General features: G+C 52.6%; 1 protein-coding gene across 1 annotated transcript in view; it reads left to right on the top strand.

Annotated features, from left to right (window-relative positions):
- The window catches only part of PPP6R2 (protein phosphatase 6 regulatory subunit 2), a 102,124-nt gene that overhangs the window by 11,306 nt on the left and 66,479 nt on the right, over nucleotides 1-24,339 (top strand). The window contains exons 2-3 of the mRNA XM_054068806.1: nucleotides 20,335-20,467; nucleotides 22,896-23,141. Coding sequence (XP_053924781.1) covers nucleotides 22,915-23,141 — 227 coding nt within the window. The 5' untranslated portion in view covers nucleotides 20,335-20,467; nucleotides 22,896-22,914. The remainder of the gene's footprint in view (nucleotides 1-20,334; nucleotides 20,468-22,895; nucleotides 23,142-24,339) is intronic.

Raw genomic sequence — 24,339 nt, 5'->3', positions numbered from 1 at the left:
AGCAGGGAGGCTGCTGGAGAGCTGGGAAGGAGGAGAGCAAAGGGAGCAGAGAGGCTGCTGGAGCGCGTGAGCTGGGAAGGAGGAGAGCAAAGGGAGCAGAGAGGCTGCTGGAGCGCTTGAGCTGAGAAGGAGGAGAGCAAAGGGAGCAGAGAGGCTGCTGGAGCGCGTGAGCTGGGAAGGAGGAGAGCAAAGGGAGCAGAGAGGCTGCTGGAGCGCTTGAACCGAGAAGGAGGAGAGCAAAGGGAGCAGAGAGGCTGCTGGAGTGCTTGAGCCGGGAAGGAGGAGAGCAAAGGGAGCAGAGAGGCTGCTGGAACGCTTGAGCTGAGAAGGAGGGGAGCAAAGGGAGCAGGGAGGCTGCTGGAGCACTTGAGCTGGGAAGGAGGAGAGCAAAGGGAGCAGAGAGGCTGCTGGAGCGCTTGAACTGAGAAGGAGGAGAGCAAAGGGAGCAGGGAGGCTGCTGGAGCACTTGAGCCGGGAAGGAGGAGAGCAAAGAGCAGAGAGGTTGCTGGAGCGCTTGAGCTGGGAAGGAGGAGAGCAAAGGGAGCAGAGAGGCTGCTGGAGCACTTGAGCTGGGAAGGAGGAGAGCAAAGGGAGCAGAGAGGCTGCTGGAGTGCTTGAGCTGAGAAGGAGGAGAGCAAAAGGAGCAGAGAGGCTGCTGGAGTGCTTAAGCTGAGAAGGAGGAGAGCAAAGGGAGCAGAGAGGCTGCTGGAGCACTTGAGCTGGGAAGGAGGAGAGCAAAGGGAGCAGAGAGGCTGCTGGAGTGCTTGAGCTGGGAAGGAGGAGAGCAAAGGGAGCAGAGAGGCTGCTGGAGTGCTTGAGCTGAGAAGGAGGAGAGCAAAGGGAGCAGAGAGGCTGCTGGAGCGCTTGAGCTGGGAAGGAGGAGAGCAAAGGGAGCAGAGAGGCTGCTGGAGCGCTTGAGCTGAGAAAGAGGAGAGCAAAGGGAGCAGAGAGGCTGCTGGAGCGCTTGAGCTGAGAAGGAGGAGAGCAAAGGGAGCACGGAGGCTGCTGGAGCGCTTGAGCTGGGAAGGAGGAGAGCAAAGGGAGCAGAGAGGCTGCTGGAACGCTTGAGCTGGGAAGGAGGAGAGCAAAGGGAGCAGAGAGGCTGCTGGAGCGCTTGAGCTGGGAAGGAGGAGAGCAAAGGGAGCAGGGAGGATGCTGGAGCGCTTGAGCAGGGAAGGAGGAGAGCAAAGGGAGCAGAGAGGCTGCTGGAGCGCTTGAGCTGGGAAGGAGGAGAGCAAAGGGAGCAGAGAGGCTGCTGGAGCGCGTGAGCTGGGAAGGAGGAGAGCAAAGGGAGCAGAGAGGCTGCTGGAGCGCTTGAGCCGAGAAGGAGGAGAGCAAAGGGAGCAGAGAGGCTGCTGGAGAGCTTGAGCTGAGAAGGAGGAGAGCAAAGGGAGCAGAGAGGCTGCTGGAGCGCTTGAGCTGGGAAGGAGGAGAGCAAAGGGAGCAGAGAGGCTGCTGCAGCGCTTGAGCTGAGAAGGAGGAGAGCAAAGGGAGCAGAGAGGCTGCTGGAGAGCTTGAGCTGAGAAGGAGGAGAGCAAAGGGAAGGCTGCTGGAGCTCTTGAGCTGAGAAAGAGGAGAGCAAAGGGAGCAGAGAGGCAGCCGGAGCGCGTGAGCTGGGAAGGAGGAGAGCAAAGGGAGCAGAGAGGCTGCTGGAGCACATGAACCAGGAAGGAAGGGAGCACAGGGAGCAAGAAGGCTGCTGGAGTGCATGAGCTGGGAGGGAGGAGAGCGGAGGGAGCAGGTCTGGCTTTACCCAGGGTGTGGTTCAGTGCCACTGCTCGCAGTTGGCGGTGGAAGGCGTTCCTGGTTTGTCCCTTTGCATTCCAGGTTTGTCCTGTGCTGACAGAGCTGGTCTGGCAGCAGATTCCCCGCTCCCCTGCTCCTTTTCTGCAGGTTTATTTTACTCGACAAGGCACGGTGGGAGCTGGTGAGCTCCCGTGCTGGAATATTTCCCGGCTACTTCCCACGGGAAGGGCCTGGGAATGTGGAGCTGCAGTAACGTGAACAGGAACCGTGATTCCGTGTTAGGTTCAACCAAACGAAGCCAAATAAATAGAATATCCAGGTCATCCTCAGAGCCCCAGGTGCGTGGTCGGAAATGCTCACTCAGCGGCCTGTTTGCAAATCAGAAAATACCGAATGATGGCTTTCAGCTGAGTTCTGTTGCTCCTTAGCCTTGTTTTTTTTTCACGCAGAAGGTTGTTTTTCTTAGTGCTCAGTTGGTTTTTGCCACTTCTGCATCCTCCCACTCCTTTATTGCTGCTTAACGTTACATTGTCCGTGGTGTATCCTACATTTGCTTTCAGCTTTCTTATTTTCTTCGTGCCTTTCCAAGCCTTCTTTTCTCCCTAACATTGTGTTTCAGACTCTGCCTTCACTTTCTAAGGCCTGGAAGCCTCTCGCTGAAGTTCACACATCTGTGATGTAAATGCCTACTGCTGAGGTAACCTTTTAGGATGTCTTTTTTAGTCCATGGAGAGGAGCAGACGCTTATTCTCTCATAGCAGAAGTCTAAAATAGAGCGGAGTTTGGCTCTTGAAGTGCTCCTTCCTCTCCTCTGCAAAGGGAATCAGGGTGACTAATTCAGCTTAGTCATCCGTAGTTTAAATATCCACACGTTAGGTGAGGCAGATCCTGCTGCAAGGATTCGGATGGGACCTCTTTGGTGACAGCACGGGACCTTCTCACCTGCAATGGGTCCTGAGGGGAACGAAACACTGAATGTGTTTTGCAACGCGTTGTGCTGAGTGAAACTCCTTCCTCTTTCACAGCTGACAGAGAAGTTTGAGGTTGAAAGAAGTGCCTATAAATAATTTGGAATCATCTGGTTCTCTACTGGTTCGGAGGATGACTACAAAGATGATGCGAGGGCTGGAGCACCTCCAATACGAGGATAGGCTGAGAGAGTTGGGGTTGTTGAGCCTGGAGAAGAGAAAGCTCCAAGGTGATCTTGCAGCGACCTCTGCTCCTCTCTTGGGAGACCTCATCTGGAGGATTGGGTCCAGTTTTGGAATCCTCAACGGAAGGAGGAGATGGAGCTGTTGGAACGGGTCCAGAGGAGGCTCCAAAGATGCTGTGAGGGCTGCAGAACCTCCCGTCCCAGGCTGAGAGAGTTGGGGTTGTTCAGTCTGGAGAAGAGAAGGCTCTGAGGAGACCTTATAGTGACCTTCCAGTACCTGAAGGAGCTCCAAAAAAGCTGGGAGGGACCGTTCACCAAGGCTTGTGGTGATAGGATGAGGGGGAACTGGTATAAAATGTAGAAGGGTAGATTTGGGCTTGATATAAGGAGGATTCCTTTGTGATGAGAGTGGTGAGGCCCTGGCCCAGGTTGCCCAGGAAAGTTGTGGCTGCCCCATCCCTGGAGGTGTTGAAGGCCAGGTTGGATGGCCCTTGGGCACCTGATCCAGTGGGAGATGTCCCTGCCCATGGCAGGGGCTGGAACTGGATGATCTTAAGGTCCTTTCCAACCCAAATTAGTCTATGATTCTATTTGAGGTCAAGTAAAACAAACCTAAGTGTTTGTCATCTACGTGGCCGGCACAGTTGGTTCTCCAGGTTCTATTGGAGATGCGCAGATGCTCATCGGAGGAGTGGTTTTACATTGCGATCGGGTGCCTGGTTTGGTCGTGAATCATCTTGTGAGCTCCTTGGTGCGGAAGACAGGGTTTCTCTGTGTTTCTTCAGGGCTTGGCATGCAGGGGACTCTCAGCTGAAGTTTCCTGCTGGTTTGGTCAGCGTAAAAGCTGAGTTTTTCCATTATCTAAAGCTGGATGAGCGCAGATGGGCCTTGGGAACTGCTGTGCGTATCCTAGTTTAGTGAGAGTTCCAGGATGAATCATGGAATCATAGAATTGTGTGGTTGGAAAAGACCTTTGAGATCATTGTGTCCAACCGTACCTGTCCACTACTAAACCACATCGCTGAGCAACCTCAACTGCCCACCTTTTAAACCCCTCCAGGGATGAGGACTCCACCACCTCCCTGGGCAACCTCTGCCAGGGCCTGAGAACCCTTTCGATAAAGAGATTTGTCCTGATGTCCGATCTGAACCTGCCCTGTTACAACTTGAGACCATTTCCTCTTCTCCTGTCCCTTGTTCCTTGGGAGAAGAGACCAACACCCACCTTGCTACAACATCCTTTCAGGGAGTTGTAGACAGCGATGAGGTCTCCCCTCAGCCTCTTCTTCTCCAGACTAAACAGCGCCAGGGCCCTCAGCTGCCTCTCCTAAGGTTTGTTCTCCAGCCCCTTCTCCAACTCCATTCCACTTCTCTGGATGCTCTCCAGGACTTCAATGTCCTTCTTGGAGTGAGGGGCCCAATACTGAACCGAGGATTTGAGATGTGGCCTCACCAATGCCGAGTCCAGGGGCAGAATCCCTTCCCTGGAGCTGCTGGCCACGCTGTTTCTGATACAAGCTGAGATACCATTGGCCTTCTTGGCCACCTGGGCCACTGCTGGCTCGTGTTCAGCTGCTGTCAACCAACACCCCCACGTCCTTCTCCACCAGGCACCTTTCCAGCTTCTCTCAGACTGGACATAAGGAAGAAATTCTTCATGATGAGAGTGGTGAGGCCCTGGAACAGGTTGCCCAGGGAAGTTGTGGCTGCCCCATCCCTGGAGGTGTTCCAGGCCAGGTTGGATGAGGCTTTGACCACCCTGATCCAGTGGGAGGTGTCCCTGCCCATGGCAGGGGGTTGGAACTGGATGATCTTTAAGGTCTCTTTCCACCCAAACTATTCTATGATTCTCTTCCCCAATCCTGGAGCTCCAAGGGGTTGTTGTTTCCCATGTGCAGCACCCAGTACTTGTTGAACCTCCTGTTCAACCTCCTGTTGGCCTCAGCTCATGGATCCAGCCTGGCCAGATCCCTCTGCAGAGCCTTCCTGCCCTCCATCCATGGATCCAGCCTGGCCAGATCCCTCTGCAGAGCCTTCCTGCCCTCCATCCATGGATCCAGCCTGGCCAGATCCCTCTGCAGAGTCTTCCTGCCCTCCATCCATGGATCCAGCCTGGCCAGATCCCTCTGGAGACCCTTCCTGCCCTCCATCCATGGATCCAGCCTGGCCAGATCCCTCTGCAGAGCCTTCCTGCCTCCATCCATGGATCCAGCCTGGCCAGATCCCTCTGCAGACCCTTCCTGCCCTCCATCCATGGATCCAGCCTGGCCAGATCCCTCTGCAGAGCCTTCCTGTCCTCCATCCATGGATCCAGCCTGGCCAGATCCCTCTGCAGAGCCTTCCTGCCCTCCATCCATGGATCCAGCCTGGCCAGATCCCTCTGCAGAGCCTTCCTGCCTCCATCCATGGATCCAGCCTGGCCAGATCCCTCTGCAGAGCCTTCCTGCCCTCCATCCATGGATCCAGCCTGGCCAGATCCCTCTGCAGAGCCTTCCTGCCCTCTGAGGGAGGAGAATAGTCCACAAAATCGGAAGGTCCTCACCAACGCCAGATTTTGCCGAATGCTGCGTAGTGTTTTAGGATTGTGTTGCCAGGAAGAAATGCCTCTTGGATGTCATTGCTGTTACACTGCACCCGCTGTTTCCTCTTACAAAACGGGCAGCGAATTTCATGACTTCTGTTTTTCCTCTTCCTTCTGTCCTCTTTCTGTTCTTGGCAAAGTGTGGTCCCTAGAAATTAACTCTTAGGAGTAATTAGCGTTGGTGTCTGTGGTGCTTTCAGCGCGGCAGCTTTTAGAATCGTAGAACTATTTGGGTTGGAAGGGACCTTTATGTTCATCTAGTTCCTATCCACCGGCTCAGGGGCTCCAAGGTCCATCCAACCTGGCCTTGAACACCTCCAGGGATGGGGCAACCACAACTTCTCTGGACAACCTGTTCCAATGCCTCACCACTCTCGTGGTGAAGAAATTCTTCCTTATGTCCAGTCTAAATCTGCCCCTCTCCAGTTTATCGCCGTTCCACCTCATCCTATCACCACAGGTCTTTGTGAACAACCCATCTCCAGCTTTCTTGGAGCCCCTTTCGATACTGGAAGGTCTCTCTAAGGTCTCCTCGGAGCCTTCTCTTCTCCAGGCTGAACAACCCCAACTTCTCTCAGCCTGTCCTCATACAGGAGGTTCTCCAGCAGTCGCATCATCCTTGGATCCTCCTCTGGACCCATTCCAACAGCTCCATCTCCTTCTTCTGTTGAGGATTCCAGAACTGGACGCAACCCTCCAGATGAGGTCTCCCAAGAGAGGAGCAGAGGGGCAGAATCCCATCCCTCCTTGCTGGCCACGCTGCTTTGGATGCAGCCCAGGATGTTTTTGGCCTTCTTGACTGCGAGCAAACGTTGTTGGCTCATGTCAAGCTTCTCAAGCTCCTTCTCCACTGTATCCTTGCCCTCTCGCTCCTGTTTTTCCTCTCTTTTAAAGCAGCGCCGCTCGGGAATGCCGTGTCCTGCAGGAAAACCCTCACCCCTTTGGCTTCATTTATCATGAGTGAATGGTTTTTTTTTTTACTCGCTTCGAACGAGTTTCTGAGCTTTGGGTTTTTTAATACCTGGATGAAAATGTTGGAATGAAGCGTTCCAGTTCCCAGGAACAAAACTCTTGGGTTATTTTTAGTCTTACAAGGGAACAGTAAGGAAAAATGTGCAGTGCGTGTGCTCGGGGGTTGGCTCTCTGCTGGGGATTTTTACGAGGAGCTGTGAAGTGGAACGGAATCATCTCGTCCTCGCAGCGGGGGTTTGCCGCGGGAGGAAAATATTGTTGCGTGATCGGGGTTTGTTGTTGGAGCTTTGTGCCCCGGTCACGGATTATTTTGGGGAAAAGCAGGAACTCGAGCAAATCCTTGACAACCAAACAGGAGGGGCAGTGTTTGAAGGAACAGGAGGATCCCAAAGGCCCTCGGTGCAAAGGAAAAGCGGTACCTGTTGGAGTTTCAATCCATGATGGATGTCACCGTAATTTATGTGTGTTGAGTGGTTTGAACTCAGCTGCCTCATGGGGAGGAGATGGAAGGAGCTGGCAGCGCTGGGGCGAAGGTCTAAGAGAGTTCATAGAACAATTTGGGTTGGAAGGGACCTTAAAGATCATCCAATTCCACCCGCTGCCATGGGCAGGGACACCTCCCACGGGATCAGGCTGTCCAAGGCTCATCCAACCTGGCCTTCAACACCTCCAGGGATGGGGCAACCACAACTTCTCTGTGCAACGTTTTCTAGGTCCTCACCGCCCTCATCGTGGAGAAATTCCTCCTTATGTCCCCTCTCCGGTTTAAAGCCGTTCCTCCTCGTCCTATCCCCACAGCCTTTGTGGACAGCCCCTCTCCAGCTTTCTGGTAGCCCTTTCAGATATTGGAAGGTTGCTACAAGATCTTCTCAGAGCCTTCTCTTCTCCAGGCTGAAGAAGACAAACTCTCTTATCCCGGTTCTTTAGTCTGGAGAAGAGGAGGCTCAGGGGAGACCTTGTCACTCTCTGCAGCTTCCAGAAAGGAATTGGAGCCAGGCAGGGATCAGGCTTTACTCGCCGGGAACAAGGGATGGGGCAAGAGAAAATGGCCTCAAGTTGCACCAGGAGAGGTTTAGATTGGACATTGGGAAAAATATCTGTATTGAAATTGTGGTGAAGCACTGGCGGAGACTGCCCAGAGCAGTGGTGGAGTCTTCACCCCTGGAAGTGTTCAAAATATGTGTAGACCTGGCACTTTGGGCCATGGTTTAGTTGGCACAGTCTCTATAAAGTCTCGGAGCCTTCTCTTCTCCAGGCTGAACAACCCCAGCTCTCTCAGGTTATCCTCGTACGGGAGGTTCTCCAGCCCTGGCATCATCCTTGGAGCTTCCTCTGAACCTGTTCCAACAGCTCCATAACCATCTCGGTGTGTGAATTGGCCAAAATAACATCAAAAGTACGATTATACGAATGGAAGCTCTGCCTGCAGATGGCAAAATATTACGTGTGTTGGTGTTCAAAACAGTTTTAGATGCGTGAGAAAAGAAAATAGAGGGGCCAAGAAGGGCAACAGCATCATGGCTTGGATCAGCCATGGGGTGGCCAGCAGGAGCAGGGAAGGGATCACCCCCTGGACTCGGTGCTGGTGAGGCCACTACTGGAATCCTGGGTTCAGTTTTGGGCCACTGGCTCCAAGAAAGACCTTGAGGGGCTGGAGCGAGTCTGGAGAAGAGAACGGAGCTGCGGAAGGATCTGGAGAACAAGGGTTCTGGAAGCGGCTGAGGGACCTGGGGCTGTTCAGTGCCGAGGAGACTGCAGCTCCAGGTTGGGATCAGGCTCTGATCCCAAGTAACAAGAGTGGGATGAGATGAAACAGCCTCAAGTTGCACCAGGGGAGGTTTAGACTAGATATGTCTTTACTGGAAGAGTGGTGAAGCATTGGAAGAAGCTGTCCAGGTCAGTGGTGGAGTCTCCATACTTAGAGCGGTTAAAAAACCATGTGGCCATGTCATCTCAGGCCATGGTTTGGTCGGCACGGTGTGGTTTGGCTGATGGTTGGACTAGATGAGCTTGGAGGTCTTCTGGAGAATCTTCTGTTTAATGATTCCATGATTCTGTGCTTCTATAGAACTGTCTTGGCGCAACCTGCTGTGTTTGAACAAGGAAAGGGCTGCCTGGTGGCACCTGTGAGGTTCATCTGTTCTCCTCATCCATGATTTTTGTGTGTAAGTTGTCCAGCCAGATCTCAGGGGTGTCGATCCGGTCATGGTGCGGGTCTGACTTGTTCAGTAGGAGATGAAACCATTCATGCGGGATGCTGACCACCTCCTTAATACATGGTGATGTAATCTGGTGGGACTGAGAGAAGACCTTCCTGATGTTCTGGTGGTCCTGTGTCAGTTGTTCTGTGCCTACTCCCAAGGCAGGGATGGAATGCCATTAGGGATGGAATTCCACCAGCTGGTTCTATGAAATATGTCTTCCCTGGAACTTAGGATGTTCCTGTACTTCTTCTCTGTTCTCACTTGGACAGTTGCACACACAGGGAGGACATGGGTCTGGTAGAGCGAGTCCAGAGGAGGCCATGGAGATGATCCAAGGGCTGGAGCACCTCCTCTGTGAGGCTGAGAGAGTTGGGGTTGTTCAGCCTGGAGCAGAGAAGGCTCCAGGGAGACCTTAGAGCAGCTTCCAGTGATTGAAGGGGCTCCAGGAAAGCTGGGGAGGAGCTCTTGATCAGAGAGTGCACGGACAGGATGAGGGGAACGGTTTGAAGCTGAAAGAGGGGAGATTGAGATGAGATCTTTGGAAGAAATGGTCTCCTGTGAAGGTGGGGAGACCCTGGCCCAGTTTGCCCCAAGAAGTGGTGGTTGCCCCATCCCTGGAGGTGTTCCAGACCACGTTGGATGGGGCTCGGAGCAACCTGATCCAGTGGGAGATGTCTCTGCCCATGGCAGGGAGTGGAACTGGAGCTTTGAGGTCCCTTCCAGCCCCAATCATTCTCTGTTTCTCCGATTCTAACACGCGTGAGTCGGGAAGCGTCACGGGCTCCTACGCCAAAACATCACGATGCAAATAAAGGCAACGGTCTGTCCTTGTTGAGGAAGATAACCCAACACCTTGGAGCACACAGTGATCCTCAAGCACCTGCTGCCCGGAACGGTGCAGGTTAGGAAAGACAAAGGCCCTGTAGATCCATGCAAATCAAGGCTGGATGGGCTTTGAGGTCCCTTCCAACTCAAACCTTTCCATGATTTGAGGTGGAACTGGATGGGCTTTGAGGTCCCTTCCAATCCAACCCATTCCATGATTTGAGGTGGAACTGGATGGGCTTTGAGGTCCCTTCCAATCCAACCCATTCCGTGATTTGAGGTGGAACTGGATGGGCTTTGTGGTCCCTTCCAATCCAACCCATTCCATGATTTGAGGTGGAACTGGATGGGCTTTGAGGCCCCTTCCAGTCCAACCCATTCCGTGATTTGAGGTGGAACTGGATGGGCTTTGAGGTCCCTTCCAATCCAACCCATTCTGTGATTTGAGGTGGAACTGGATGGGCTTTGAGGTCCCTTCCAGTCCAACCCATTCCAAGATTTGAGGTGGAACTGGATGGGTTTGAGACCCCTTCCAATCCAACTCATTCCGTGAATTGAGGTGGAACTGGATGGGCTTTGAGGTCCGTTCCAATCCAACCCATTCTGTGATTTGAGGTGGAACTGGATGGGCTTTGAGGTCCCTTCCAGTCCAACCCATTCTGTGATTTGAGGTGGAATTGGATGGGCTTTGAGGCCCCTTCCAATCCAACCCATTCCGTGATTTGAGGTGGAATTGGATGGGCTTTGAGGTCCCTTCCAACCCAACCCATGCCGTGATTTGAGGTGGAACTGGATGGGCTTTGAGGTCCCTTCCAGTCCAACCCATTCCGTGATTTGAGGTGGAACTGGTTGGGCTTTGAGGTTTTGGGTGGGACGTCGGGGAGTGATTTTAAGTTGAAAGAGGGGAGACTGAAATGAGATCTTAGGAAGAAATGGTTTCCTTTGAAGGTGCTGAGGCCCTGGCTTGGGTTTCCCAGAGCAGTGGTGGCTGTCCCATCCCTGGAGGTGTTCAAGGCCAGGTTGGATGGAGCTTTGAACAAGCTGATCCAGTGGGAGGTGTCCCTGCCCGTGTCAGGAGGTTGGAACTGGATAGGCTTTGAAGTCCCTTCCAACTCAAACCATTCTTTGATTCTATGCTGCAGGAAGGGCGATGTAGCTTGGCCTGCTGAGCCTGTCTTGGTACCGTGGGGCTGAATGTGGCCAGAGAGAGCTGTGGCCCAACTACAAAGCCGGGCAGATGCCATCACATCACCTCCAGCTTGATTTGGGGCTGATAGGTCCTCGCTGCTCCCCAGAGCAGCGTCGCTCTCTGCACAGCACCCTATGGTCTGTGTCATCGCGCTGTCTTGCGTGATGGAGAGGGGCAGATCTTCACATGATGCTTTATCACTTTTGGTGGGCTCCAGCCTGGCATCACTGGTTTGTGGTCCTGCCTTGTGGTTTCAGGAGCAACCGGAGCTTTAATGCTTATTGGGCCAGGTAAAGCCCCTTGGATCTCCAAAGGATGGATCTGGAACATCCAAATCATTCCTTTCCAGATGTTTCCTCATGCGTGAAGCTTAGACTGCAAGTACAGTTGAGGTGAATTCCCCCTTATTCCAACAGCTCCATCTCCTTCTTCTGTTGAGGATTCCAGAACTGGACACAACCCTCCAGATGAGGTCTCCCCGGAGCGGAGCAGAGGGGCAGAATCCCATCCCTCCCTGCTGGCCACGCTGCTCTGGATGCAGCCCAGGACACGGGGGGGTTCTGGGCTGCGAGCGCACGTTGTGGCTCCTCTCGAGCTTCTCCTCCCCAGCGCCCCAAATCCTTCTCCTCAGAGCTGCTCCCATCCCATCATCCCCAGCCTGGAGTGAAACCATGGATTGTCCTGACCAAGAGGTAGGACTTTGCCCTTGGCCTTGTTGAACCTCATGAGGTTCTCCAGCCCCACTTCTCCAGCCTGTCCAGGTCCCTATGACTGCAAGCGCACGTTGTGGCTCCTGTTGAGCTTCTCCTCCCCAGCGCCCCAAATCCTTCTCCTCAGAGCTCCTCCCATCCCATCATCCCCCATCCTGTACTGAAATCGGGGATTGCCGTGACCAAGGGGTAGGACTTTGCCCTTGGCCTTGGTGAACCTCATGAGGTTCTCCAGCCTGTCCAGGTCCCTCTGGATCCTGTCCAGCTTTCTCTGAGACCATACGGATTGTTAATAATTAGTTCTGAAGGGTTTAAATGGGGAGAATCGGGGAAAAATAATCAATTTATTACACAACCAATGTATATCGAGTGATCCGAGTGGCATTTGAGTCTTTGTTGGTGGGAACAGTGCAGATAAGGAGCAGAGCGGTGGAGGAGCCCGGCCAGGGATGTACCTCGCTGCTTAACGCCCTCCATGACTCGGTTTTCCCGTTTTTAACGAGGTTTGTGTGCTGGTATTTTAATATTTAAATCAAGTGGAAAGTCCCTCGAGGTCCCCGTTGGGAGAGACGGACTTTGGAGCTCCGTAAGCGGAGAGAGAGGGACAGCTGGAAGTGTGTGATTCTGCGGTGATCGGACTACACAGAGGCTTCAAATTCAGAGCTAACTCTACCCTCAGAGCCCAGGTGGAGCTGTGGGATTTGCTTCTCTGATGTTTGTTGACTCCATGTGGTTCCCACCGACCTAAGTGAGGTCTCACCTTCTCTTGTGAGACCTCATCTGGAGTCCTCTCATCCTGGATACAGGACTCCAGATGAGGTCTCGCCTTCTCTTGTGAGACCTCATCTGGAGTCCTCTCATCCTGGATACAGGACTCCAGATGAGGTCTCGCCTTCTCTTGTGAGACCTCATCTGGAGTCCTCTCATCCTGGATACAGGACTCCAGATGAGGTCTCACCTTCTTTTGTGAGACCTCATCTGGAGTCCTCTCATCCTGGATACAGGACTCCAGATGAGGTCTCACCTTCTTTTGTGAGACCTCATCTGGAGTCCTCTCATCCTGGATACAGGACTCCAGATGAGGTCTCACCTTCTCTTGTGAGACCTCATCTGGAGTCCTCTATCCAATACTGGAATCCTCAACAGAAGAAGGAGATGGAGCTGTTGGAATGGGTCCATAGGAGGCTATAAGGATGATGCGAGGGCTGGAGAACCTCCCATGCGAGGACAGGCTGAGACAGTTGGGGTTGTTGAGCCTGGAGAAGTCTCCAAAGAGATCAGATTTAGACTGGACATAAGGAGGAGTTTCTTCATGAGAAGAGTGAGACCCTGGAAGAGGTTGCCCAGGGAAATTGTGGCTGCCCCATCCCTGGAGATGTTCAAGGCCACGTTGGATGGGACCTTGGGCAGGGACACCCTGGAGGTGTTCCAGGCCAGGTTGGATGGGGTTCGGAGCCCCTCATCCGGTGGGATGTGTCCCTCCCCATGGCAGAGGGGTTGAAACTGGATGATCTTTAAGGTCCCTTTCAACCCAAACTATTCTATAATTCTTCTCTGATATTTGTTGGATCCGTTTGCTTCCGACAGAAGGTGAAAAAAAAGCCCCTTTTTTGTGCAATTATCTTCAGAGTGTTTTTCTGGCTGCCTTTTCCCGGCGTTTTCGGAAGCGCCGCACTTTCCTGCAGTGCCTGGGAGTGTTGGATTTAATTAAAACTCTCACATTTAAATAACGAAGCTGTTCAGATGTTGTCCTTAGCACGGGGTAAGGCGTCGCTTAGAAGGTTGTTGAACCAGATCCCAGGTGAGGATCGAGTCGATCATCAAAAGAAGGTCCTTCTTGATAGCATCGCTTTATTGGGTAACTTCAGAAGCTCAGAATAATTCGAAGGCGCTCTTGATTTTGTGTGTCTGTTTGTACACCCGACAGAACTTCATCATTTTCTGCTTGCGGCGGTCGTTTATTAAAAGGAAGAAAACTCCAGAACCCATCTCCGTGCTCTCCTGGCTTTCCAGGCACTCTCCTACAGGACCGAGTGGTGGTGTCCAAGGAATGCAGGCAGGGATGTCCCCCTCGGGTGTGACAGTTGGGTGATAGGGAGAAACGAAGCAATCGGTGTCGGTTCTCAGGGAACTGGTGTGATGCTACTTTGGTTAAGAATAAGGGTTTTTTCTCGGAATTCTCGGCATATCCAAGTGTTTTCACACCCACAGCAGGGCTGAAGCGATCCCTTGGGAAGCTGAAACGTATCTTCTTGAGAAGCTCTACGTGAGCCATCAACCGTGTCCTGGGCTGCATCCAAAGCCGCGTGGCCAGCAGGGAGGGAGGGGATTCTGCCCCTCTGTTCCACTCTTGTGAGACCTTCTCTGGAGGGTTGTGTCCAGTTCTGGAATCCTCAACAGAAGGAGATGGAGCTGTTGGAATGGATCCAGAGGAGGCTCCAAGGATGCTGCAAGGGCTAGAGCACCTCCCGTCTGAGAACAGGCTGAGAATTGGGGTTGTTCAGCCTGGAGAGGAGAACGCTCCGAGGGAGACCTCATAGCGACCTTCCAGTACCTGAAGGGGCTCCAAGAAAGCTATGGAAGGGGTGTTCCCAAAGGCCTGGAGTGATAGGATGAGGGACAATGGGGATAAACTGGAGAGGGGCAGATTTAGACTGGACATAAGGAGGAATTTCTTCATGCTGAGGGTGGTGAGGCTCTGGAACAGGTTGCCCAGAGAAGTTGTGGCTGCCCCATCCCTGGTGGTCTTCAAGGCCAGGTTGGATGGGTCTTGGGCAGTCTGAGCCAGTGGGAGGTGTCTGTGCCTATGGCTGGGGTTGGAACTGGATGATCTTTATGGTCCAGAACGGTGTGCTGGGTTCCACATGATGTGAGAAACATGGATCTTAGTGGAGAGTCTCCAAGGAAGAGCCATGAAGTTGATTATGGAGTATTTGCTGTGTGAGGAGAGCTGGAGCTGCTCCTCCTGGAGAAGAGATGCTTGAGAGACGTCATCCATGTGTAGAAATCCCTCATGGAGGGTGGTAAAGAAGGTGGAGCCAGGTTCACAGAATCACCAGGTTGGAAAGGACCCACTGGATCATCGAGTCCAACCATTCCTAACACTCCCTAAACTATGTCCCTCAGCACTTCATCCACCCATTCCTTAAACACCTCCAGGGAAGGTGACTCGACCCCCTCCCTGGGCAGCAGGTTCTTCTCAGCTGCACCAACGATGGCACGAGAGGCAGAGGCCACAAACCAAAATATGGTGAACTCAATGAAAGAAAAGATGTTGCACTGTGAAGGTGGTTGAACACAGCCACAGGCTGCCCAGAGAGGTGAGGGAGTCTCCATGCTTGGAGATGTTTAAACCCTGCCTAGATGCTCTCCTGGGTAGCCAGCTCCAGTTGACCCTGCTTTGAGAAGCATTGGTTGGATTGGATCATCTCCTGGGAGATGTTCAAACCCTGCCTAGATGCTCTCCTGGGTAGCCAGCTCCAGTTGACCCTGCTTTGAGAAGCGTTGGTTGGATTGGATCATCTCCTGGGAGATGTTCAAACCCTGCCTAGATGCTCTCCTGGGTAGCCAGTTCCAGTTGACCCTGCTTTGAGAAGCGTTGGTTGGATTGGATCATCTCCTGGGAGATGTTCAAACCCTGCCTAGATGCTCTCCTGGGTAGCCAGCTCCAGTTGACCCTGCTTTGAGAAGCGTTGGTTGGATTGGATCATCTCCTGGGAGATGTTCAAACCCTGCCTAGATGCTCTCCTGGGTAGCCAGCTCCAGTTGACCCTGCTTTGAGAAGCGTTGGTTGGATTGGATCATCTCCTGGGAGATGTTCAAACCCTGCCTAGATGCTCTCCTGGGTAGCCAGTTCCAGTTGACCCTGCTTTGAGAAGCGTTGGTTGGATTGGATCATCTCCTGGGAGATGTTCAAACCCTGCCTAGATGCTCTCCTGGGTAGCCAGTTCCAGTTGACCCTGCTTTGAGAAGCGTTGGTTGGATTGGATCATCTCCTGAGCCCCTTCTACTCAGCTCTGTGACTGCCACAGGAAACCACCGACTCACATCCTCTTTATGCTTCGGAGCTGGAAGGGTGCTGAGAACCTGTCTCGATTTGCATGAAGCAACGGGGCCTTTGTCTCTCTCAAACCGCACCGTTCCGGGCAGCAGGTGCTTGAGGATCGTTGTGTGCTCCAAGGTGTTGGGCTGTGCTCCTCAACAAGGAGAGGCCGTTGCCTTTATTTGCATCGTGATGTTTTGGTGTAGTGACGCTTCCGCTCTCACGCGTGTTAGAATCGGAGAAACAGAGAATGATCGAGGCTGGAAGGGACCTCAAAGCTCCAGTTCTAACCCCTTGCCATGGGCAGAGACATCTCCCACTGGATCAGGAGCTCCAAGCCCCATCCAACGTGGTCTGCAACACCTCCAGGGATGCGGCAGCAACCACTTCTCGGGGCAAACTGGGCCAGGGTCTCACCACCTTCACAGGAGACCATTTCTTCCAAAGATCTCATCTCAATCTCCCCTCTTTTGGCTTCAAACCGTTCCTCCTCATCCTGTCCTTGTACTCCCTGTTCAAGAGCTCCTCCCCAGCTTTCCTGGAGCCCCTTTAGGTTCTAGAAGGCTTCTACAAAGTCTGCCCGTGGGCTCCTTTGGACCTATTCCAACAGTTCCATCTTCTTCTTCTGTTGGGGATTCCAGAACTGGACTCAGAACTCCAGGTGGGATCTCATGAAAGTAGAGTTAAGAGTTTTCCAGAACTGTGGCCATGATACACAAGTTCCATCCTCAAGAACATCTGATGCTTTTGTGGATGCAAACTGGATCCGGGATGGTGGCTTCCCATCCACCTTCTGCGGGATCCACAGGAGGAAGGCTTTCTCATGTGTCTGCAGACCTCGCCATGGGTGACTTCAGACGTTACAGCGTGCTCTGAATTTTGGAGGGTGTTGGCGTCACTCTTCGGGAAAGTTGGGCCCTTTTTAGGCAGCTCAAGTTCTGGAGTCTAAAATCCTTGAGAACCCAAATGATCAAATTACTTGGGAAGACGTTGGGGATAAAAACAGTGAAAATGTGAATCTTTTTGAGGTGGCAACGTGATGTTAGGTGTTAAAGTCACAATTTTCTTCAGCTTCTTGAGTTCCCGAGTGCCTTGAGGGAGCCCTAAAATGGATCGTGGCTACAGAAAGGTGTCAGCTCGGATGTGACGGAGGACACCACTGCGTCGGCAGGAGAGAAGTTGGTTCGTACGACGCCGTTCCTTTCCTGCGCATCGCTGGGCTTCAGCGTGACCGCTTCTGCTCCTGTGAATGCTGGGTGAGAGGCAGGAGGACGTGACTTGGGGGCCTTCCAAGGGAGTTCTTTTTGACTCCAGCTGCACGTTGGGCAGTAAAACCCTGTCCCTGATTTCCCTCTCGGTCTCAGCTCTGGTGGCACTTGGCCATCACTGCCATAAATAACTGTGCTGGATGATCTCCTGCTTGCTGGTGGGTACCTGGTGACGCTTGGCCGTGTGGAAGGGGCCTTCTCAGACTTTGTTGTCCCACTCAGAAAACCGGGATGACTTCACACTCAGCCTGAATAGTTCTTTGGTGCCAACTCTGACACCAGAACCTGCTGCTTCCGTGGCCGGAGCAGCTCCCAGGAGAGCGTGGCCAGGAGACTAAAATAGTAACAGGTCTCGGTTACTTCTATAATTACCAGCGTCATTTTATCTATCTCATGATTTGCATCTCGTTTTGCAGATGTCCAGATGGAGAGGACAACAAATTTGCTCTCTCTGTGAATCTGAATTTCATAGAGTCACAGAATGAGTTGAGTTGGAAGGGGCATCAAAGCCCATCCAGTTCCACCTCAAATCTTGGAATGGGTTGGATTGGAAGGGACCTCAAAGCCCACCCAGTTCCACCTCAAATCACGGAATGCGTTGAGTTGGAGGGGACCTCAAAGCCCATCCAGTTTCACCTCAGATTATAGAATGGGTTCGGTTGGAAGGGACCTCAAAGCTCATCCAGTGCCATCTCAGATTATAGAATGGGTTGGATTGGAAGGGACCTCAAAGCCCATCCAGTTCCACCTCAAATCACGGAATGGGTTGGATTGGAAGGGACCTCAAAGCCCATCCAGTGCCACCCCAAATCATGGAATGCGTTGAGTTGGAGGGGACCTCAAAGCCCATCCAGTTCCACGTCAAATCATGGAATGGGTTGGATTGGAAGGGACCTCAAAGCCCATCCAGTTCCACCTCAAATCATGGAATGGGTTGGATTGGAAGGGACCTCAAAGCCCATCCAGTTCCACCCCAAATCACGGAATGTGTTGAGTTGGAAGGGTCCTCAAAGCCCATCCAGTTCCACCTCAAATCACAGAAAGGTTTGAGTTGGAAGGGACCTCAAAGCCCATCCAGCCTTGATTTGCATGGATCTACAGGGCCTTTGTCTTTCCTAACCTGCACCGTTCCGGGCAGCAGGTGCTTGAGGATCACTGTGTGCTCCAAGGTGTTGGGTTGTCTTCCTCAACAAGGACAGGCCGTTGCCTTTATTTGCACCGTGATGTTTTGGCGTAGGAGCTCGTGACGCTTCCCGACTCACGCGTGTTAGAATCGGAGAAACAGAGAATGATCGAGGCTGGAAGGGACCTCAGAGCTCCAGTTCCACTCCCTGCCATGGGCAGAGACACCTCCCACTGGATCAGGTTGCTCCGAGCCCCATCCAGCGTGGTCTGGAACCCCTCCAGGGATGGGGCAGCCACCACTTCTCGGGGGCAACCTGGGCCAGGGTCTCCCCACCTTCACAGGAGACCATTTCTTCCAAAGATCTCATCTCAATCTCCTCTCTTTCAGCTTCAAACCGTTCCCCTCATCCTGTCCCTGCACTCTCTGCCCAAGAGAACCTCCTCAGCTTTCCTGGAGCCCCTTCAATCACTGGAAGCTGCTCTAAGGTCTCCCTGGAGCCTTCTCTTCTCCAGGCTGAACAACCCCAACTCTCTTCTCCCAAGAAACGGTAATAGGATGAGAGGAAATGGCTTCAAGTTGCTCCAGGGCAGGTTCTGGTTGGACATCAGGAACAACTTCTTGGCCAAAAGGGTTCTCAGGCCCTGACGTAGGGAGGTGGTGAAGTCCCCATCCCTGGAGGTGTTTAAAAGATGAGTAGATGAGGTTCTTAGGGATGTGGTTTAGTAGTGGACGGGTATGGTTGGACTCAATGATCTCAAAGGTCTCTTCCAACCGAATGATTCTCTGATAATTTTGTGGCATTTCAAGTGGGCCGGAAGCATCGGAATGAACTCGGCGATGTCTGCAGGTGGGGTTGAAAGCTGCCAAGGAATTGTTTGTGGCTCTTTTGCTTTTCTATGAGCTGCCTTTTCCCATCGAGGACAGGCTGAGAGAGTTGGGGTTCTTCAGCCTGGAGAAGAGAAGGCTCCGAGGAGACCTTAGAGGGACCTTCCAGTACCTGAAGGTGCTCCAAGAAAGCTGGAGAGGGACTGTTCCCAAAGACTTGTGGTGACAGGACGAGGGGGAATGGGGATAAACTGGAGAGGGGCAGATTTAGACTGGACATAAGGAGGAATTTCTTCACGGAACGAGTGGTGAGGCCCTGGAAGAGGTTTCCCAGAGCAGTGGTGGCTGCCCCTTCCCTGGAGATGTTCAAGGCCACGTTGGATGGACCTTGGGCACCTGATCCAGTGGGAGGTGTCCCTGCCCATGGCCAGGGGTTGGAACTGGATGGGCTTTAAGGTCCCTTCTAACCCAAATCACTCTATGATTCCATGGTTCCATTTCTTGGTTCTAACGATTCTTCTGGAAGCTTCTGCTGGTCGGTGGCTGCTTCGAAGCTGGGAGTCCTTAATGCTGAAGAGCAGATTTATCAGTGTTTCCTTTGTATAACAACTCCAGCTGCTCGCGTCACAGAGATCATTCTGCGTTTCCGGAGCGGTGGGATAATGACCAAGTAATGACACCACAGGGTGACACGAGCTGCTGAGCTGGTTGGGCAGGTGGGAGTGTGTGGGAAGGTGTTAGTGATGTTCAACCCTTGGAGGTTCTTTGGAGCCGTGCTGGTGGTTTCCTGTGGTGTGAAGGTGGGCTTCGTGCCGTGCTGGTGGAAGAGGATACGCAGAGGATTCATAGAATCATGGAATCATTGAGGTTGGAATGGACCTCTAAGCTCATCCAGTCCAACCATCAGCCCAACCCCAGCGTGTCTACCAGACCATGTCCTGAAATGACTCAACCACGTGGTTTTTGAAACCCTCCAGAGATGGAGACTCCACCCCTGCCCTGGTCAGCCTCTGCCAGGGCTTCACCACTCTTTCTCTTTTCCCAATATCCAATCTAAACCTCCCCTGGTGCAACTTGAGGTCATTTCCTCTCATCCCATCCCTTGTTCCTTGGGAGCAGAGCCTGATCCTCCACCTGGTTCCAACCTCCTTCCTGGGAGCTGCAGAGAGCGATGAGGTCTCCCTTCAGCCTCCTCTTCTCCAAACACCCCCAGGTCCCTCAGCTGCTCCCAGAACCACTGTTCTCCAAACCCTTCCCCAGCTCCGTTCCTCTTGTTGCCTCCTACGGTGGTGGGACCCCAGCCTTGATGTGAAGGACATGTGGTGGAGCTGTGATGATTCTTGGAGCGGGGAAGATGACCCTTAGGTTTCCTTCACAGCCTGGAACTTCCTGCTGAGGTGATGTCAAGGACACGAACGTGTTGTGAAAGGTCCAAGTTTTGGAGCTGAATCTCTGGGCTTGGAAAGGGGGTGCAGATCCGCGTTGACCCAGGACTATAGAGGGGTGGGGAATGGGAAGGAGAACATCAGACCTGGTGGTGGTGGTGGCTTTGCCACAGGTGTTGGTCACCCACCAGCTCACTTAGGTTTCTTTTTAGGGGTGAAAAGTGACGTGGAAATGTATTTAGGTGGAAAAATGCAGTTTAGCCCTCAGTTACCTGTGGTTAATAACAACTTTTTAATGTCTTTTCCAGGGTCGGAAGCTTGAGATACAATTCACACTGGATGAAGATAATGTTCTGAAGTTGGATATATTCCAGGAACCATAACCCAAATGTTTCTCTGTCCGTGGAGAAGACTTTACATTTGAAATAACTTCTACTGAAGGTACGGATCTCTGCCTTCCGTCATCACGCTCTGTGTTGGCAGCAGTTGTTATTCCATGTTGAGGTCGTTGCTGATGAGGTGGTTGTTGATATGGAAGGCCAACAGCGTCTTGGCTTCTGTCGGAAACGGTGTGGGCAGCAGGACCAGGGAAGATTCTCCCCTTGGATTTGGCACTGGTGAGGCCACACCTCAAATCCTGGGTTCAATTTTGGACCCGTCACTATAAGAAAGACCTTGAGGTCCTGGAGGACATCCAGAGAAGAGCGGCGAAGCTGAGGAAAGGCCTGGAGAACAAGTGTTATGAGGAGCAGCTGAAGGACCAGGGGTTGTTTAGGTGGAGACTGAGGGGAGACCTTATTGCTTTCTACAACTCCCTGAAAGGAGGTTGTGGAGAGGTGGGTGTTGGTGTCTTCACCCAAGTGATAGGTGATAGGACAAGAGGGAATGACCTCAAGCTGCATCCGGGGAAGCTTAGATTGGACATCAGAAAAAAGTTCTTCACGTGAAGGGTCCTGAGGCCATGGCAGAGGCTGCCTGGGGAGGTGGTGGAGTCCTCATCCCTGGAGGTGTTTAAAAAGCAGGTACATGAGGTGCTTTGGGCCATGATTTAGTAGTAAACAGGTACGGTTGGAGGTGATGATCATCTCTGAAGTCTTTTCCAACCTCATGATGGTATGATTCCGTGAATACCTGGAGTCATTGAGGAAGGAGCGGTGGTATCACTTGGAGGATTCCACCGCTGAGCTTTGGAGTCAGTAGCTCTGAGCTTGGACCTGTTGGGAACACAGCATGAGTTTGGCGGTGGCTTTGCAGGAACCAGAGTGCTGTGGGTGCTGCTCACAGGCGATGGACCTGATGGTTGAAGGAACTCAGTGAATCCGCAGTCCCTGATGGGTCACTGTCTTCATCAGCGCCGATGGGATTGAGGGTGGGATGATGGCACTCGGCTGTGGGACACGGTCAACATGCTCGAAGGAAGGAATGCCACCCAGAGGGACCTGGACAGGCTGGAGAGGTCGATCAGGATCTTGGTTCCATTTCTCATGGGGTTGCGGCCATGGGCTTCAAATCATAGAATGGTTTGAGTTGGAAGAGACCTCAAAGCCCACCCAGTTCCAACCCTTCCCACCATGGACAGGGACACCTCCAACGAGATCAGGCTGCCCAAGGTCCATCCAACCTGGCCTGGAACACCTCCAGGGATGGGGCAGCCACGACTTCCCTGGGCAACCTGTGCCAGGGCCTCACCACTCTCATGGTGAAGAAATTCCTCCTTATGTCCAGTCTAACTCTGCCCCTCTCCAGTTTATCCCCATTGCCCCTCATCCTGTCATTCCAAGACCTTGGAAAAAGTCCCTCTCCGGCTTTCCTGGAGCCCCTTCAGGCACTGGAAGGTCCCTCTGAGGTCTCCTGGGAGCCTTCTCTTCTCCCCAACCCCAACTCTCTCCGCCTGTCCTCGGACGGGAGGTTCTGCAGCCCTCGCAGCATCCTTGGAGCCTCCTCTGGACCCCTTCCAACAGCTCCATCTCCTCCTTCTGCTGAGGATTCCAGACCTGGACACAATTCTCCCGAGGAGGTGTCCCCGGAGCGGAGCAGAGGGGCAGAATCCCGTCCCTCCCTGCCGGCCATGCTGCTCTGGATGCAGCCCAGGACACGGGGGGGTTCTGGGCTGGGAGCGCACACTGGGGCTCCTGTTGAGCTTCTCCTCCCCAGTGCCCCAAGTCCTTCTCCTCAGGGCTGCTCCCATCCCATCATCCCCAGCCTGGATTGAAACTGAGTATTGCCCCCATCCAGGTGTAGGACCTTGCCCTTGGCCTTGTTGAACCTCATGAGGTTCTCCCAGCCCTGGGCCACTCTCATTGTGAAAAAGTTCTTCTTAATGTCTAATCTAAATCTTCCTCGTTCCAATTTAAAGCCATTCCCCCTCGTCCTGTCACTCCAGGCTCTTGGAAAAAGTCCCTCCCCAGTTTTTCTGGAGCCCCTTCAGGTACTGGAAGGTGCTCTAAGGTCTCCTCGGACCCTTCTCTTCTCCAGTTTGAACAACCCATAGCCTGTCCTCATAGTAGAGGTTCTCCAGCTCTCACATCATCTTTGTAGCCTCCTCTGGACCCATTCCAACAGTTCCATCTCTTTCTCCTGTTGAGGGTTCCAGAAGTGGACACAATCCTCCAGATAAGGTCTCACAAGAGTGGAGTAGAGAGGAAGAATCCCCTCCCTCCCTTCTGGCCTCATGTTTCCATGCAGGAACCTCCTCTTTGCTTTCAGTTCAAGCTTCTTACAGTCAGTGTGCGCAGATGTTGTGTCCATCGTGGAATCACAGAGCTGTTTAGGTTGGAAAAGAGTTCCGTTGAGGGGTTCTACTCCAACTGTGTAAAGGAGGAGTAAATCGTAAAGATGGAAGAGTAACTCCCGTTCTTTTGCTTTGCAGCTAGTTGTGTCCCATCAACATGTTCTGGAAGTTTGATTTGAACACAACGTCGCATGTAGATAAGCTGCTGGATAAGGAAGATGTGACACTTCACGAGCTGATGGACGAAGATGACATCCTCCAGGAGTGCAAAGCTCAGAACCGCAAGCTGCTGGACTTCCTTTGCCAGCAGCACTGCATGGAGGAGCTGGTCAACCTCATCACCCGTGAGCCTCCTGTGGATATGGACGAGAAGGTCCGCTTCAAGTAGGTGGTTCTTTTTCCTGTCTTACGCGATGAAAATGGGGTTGGGAATGCTCTGGTGTAGAGGTGAGTGGGATCTTGGGAGAAAGACTTTTGAGGCGCCTGAGGAATTTTACAGGTTTTTATCGTTTGCCACGAATTTTATGGAGTTTCTGGAGTTATTCGTTAATCGTTTAATTTTGTGTTTGTCCAAACAAATCATCGTTTGGTCTTTGTTCGAACTGTGTAAGGAAAAGAACCCTTATCTTCAAAGGGCCTTCAAGGGGGAATTGATCGAAACGGCATAGAGATAGCGTTCTGCTCCGAGTTATCAATTCCTGACCTTGACTGGCTTGGAGCCAACCCAGGTGAGGAGCACATCCAGAGGAGGACAATGGAGCTGGGAAGGCTCTGGAGCCTGGGAGTTCTGGGAGCGGTGAATAAAAGGTCTCATTTCCGTGTCCTTGTCGCTAAGGAGAAGTTCTGGCTCTGCCGAGAGCCCGTTCCTTACCGTGGTGGACTCTTCTGATGGCTTTGGTTCTCACGACAAGTCTCGTTCCTACGTTTTTTGCTACATTTGCGCTTGAAAATAGTGACGTTTTGGATTTGGGAAGTTTGGTTTTCGTTCTTAAGTTTATGTAAAAGGAAAAGGCTGTTCTGCGTATAAAGAAAGAAAGAAACCCGAGTGGGTTGGTCACTGTGGGGTCACAGAATCATGGAATCGAAGAAGCGTTAGGTTGGAAAAGACCTTGGAGATCATCGAGTCCAACCATATCCACTACTAAATCATAGCCTTGAGCACCTCATCTCTCTGTCTTCTCAACAAGTCCAGGGACAGGGACTCCACCACTGCCCTGGGCAGCTCTGCCATGGCCTGAGAAGCCTTTTGGTGAAGAAATGTTTCCCAGTGCCCAATCTGAACGTGCTCTGGAGCATCTTGAGGCCATTCCCTCATCCTATCACCTGTCCCTTTGGAGAAGAGACCATTATCCACCACGCTACACCCTTTCAGGAAGTTGTAGACAGTGACATGGTCTCTCCTCAGCCTCCTCTTACGTAGATCAACCAACTCCGGGTTCCTCAGCTGCTCCTCATCATCATTGAGGTTGGAAAAGACCTTTAAGATCACTTGAGTCCAATCACAAAGCCACCACTGCCAACTCCAGCGCCGAACTGTGAATGGGTCGGTGTTGGCTGTTGCTGTTGTTGCTTCAGATCCACG

The sequence above is a fragment of the Cuculus canorus genome, chromosome 1, assembly GCF_017976375.1.
Source record: "Cuculus canorus isolate bCucCan1 chromosome 1, bCucCan1.pri, whole genome shotgun sequence".
Taxonomy (NCBI): Eukaryota; Metazoa; Chordata; class Aves; order Cuculiformes; family Cuculidae; genus Cuculus; species Cuculus canorus.
The sequence above is the reverse complement of the archived record's forward strand: the minus strand, read 5'-3'. Positions and strand labels throughout refer to the sequence as shown.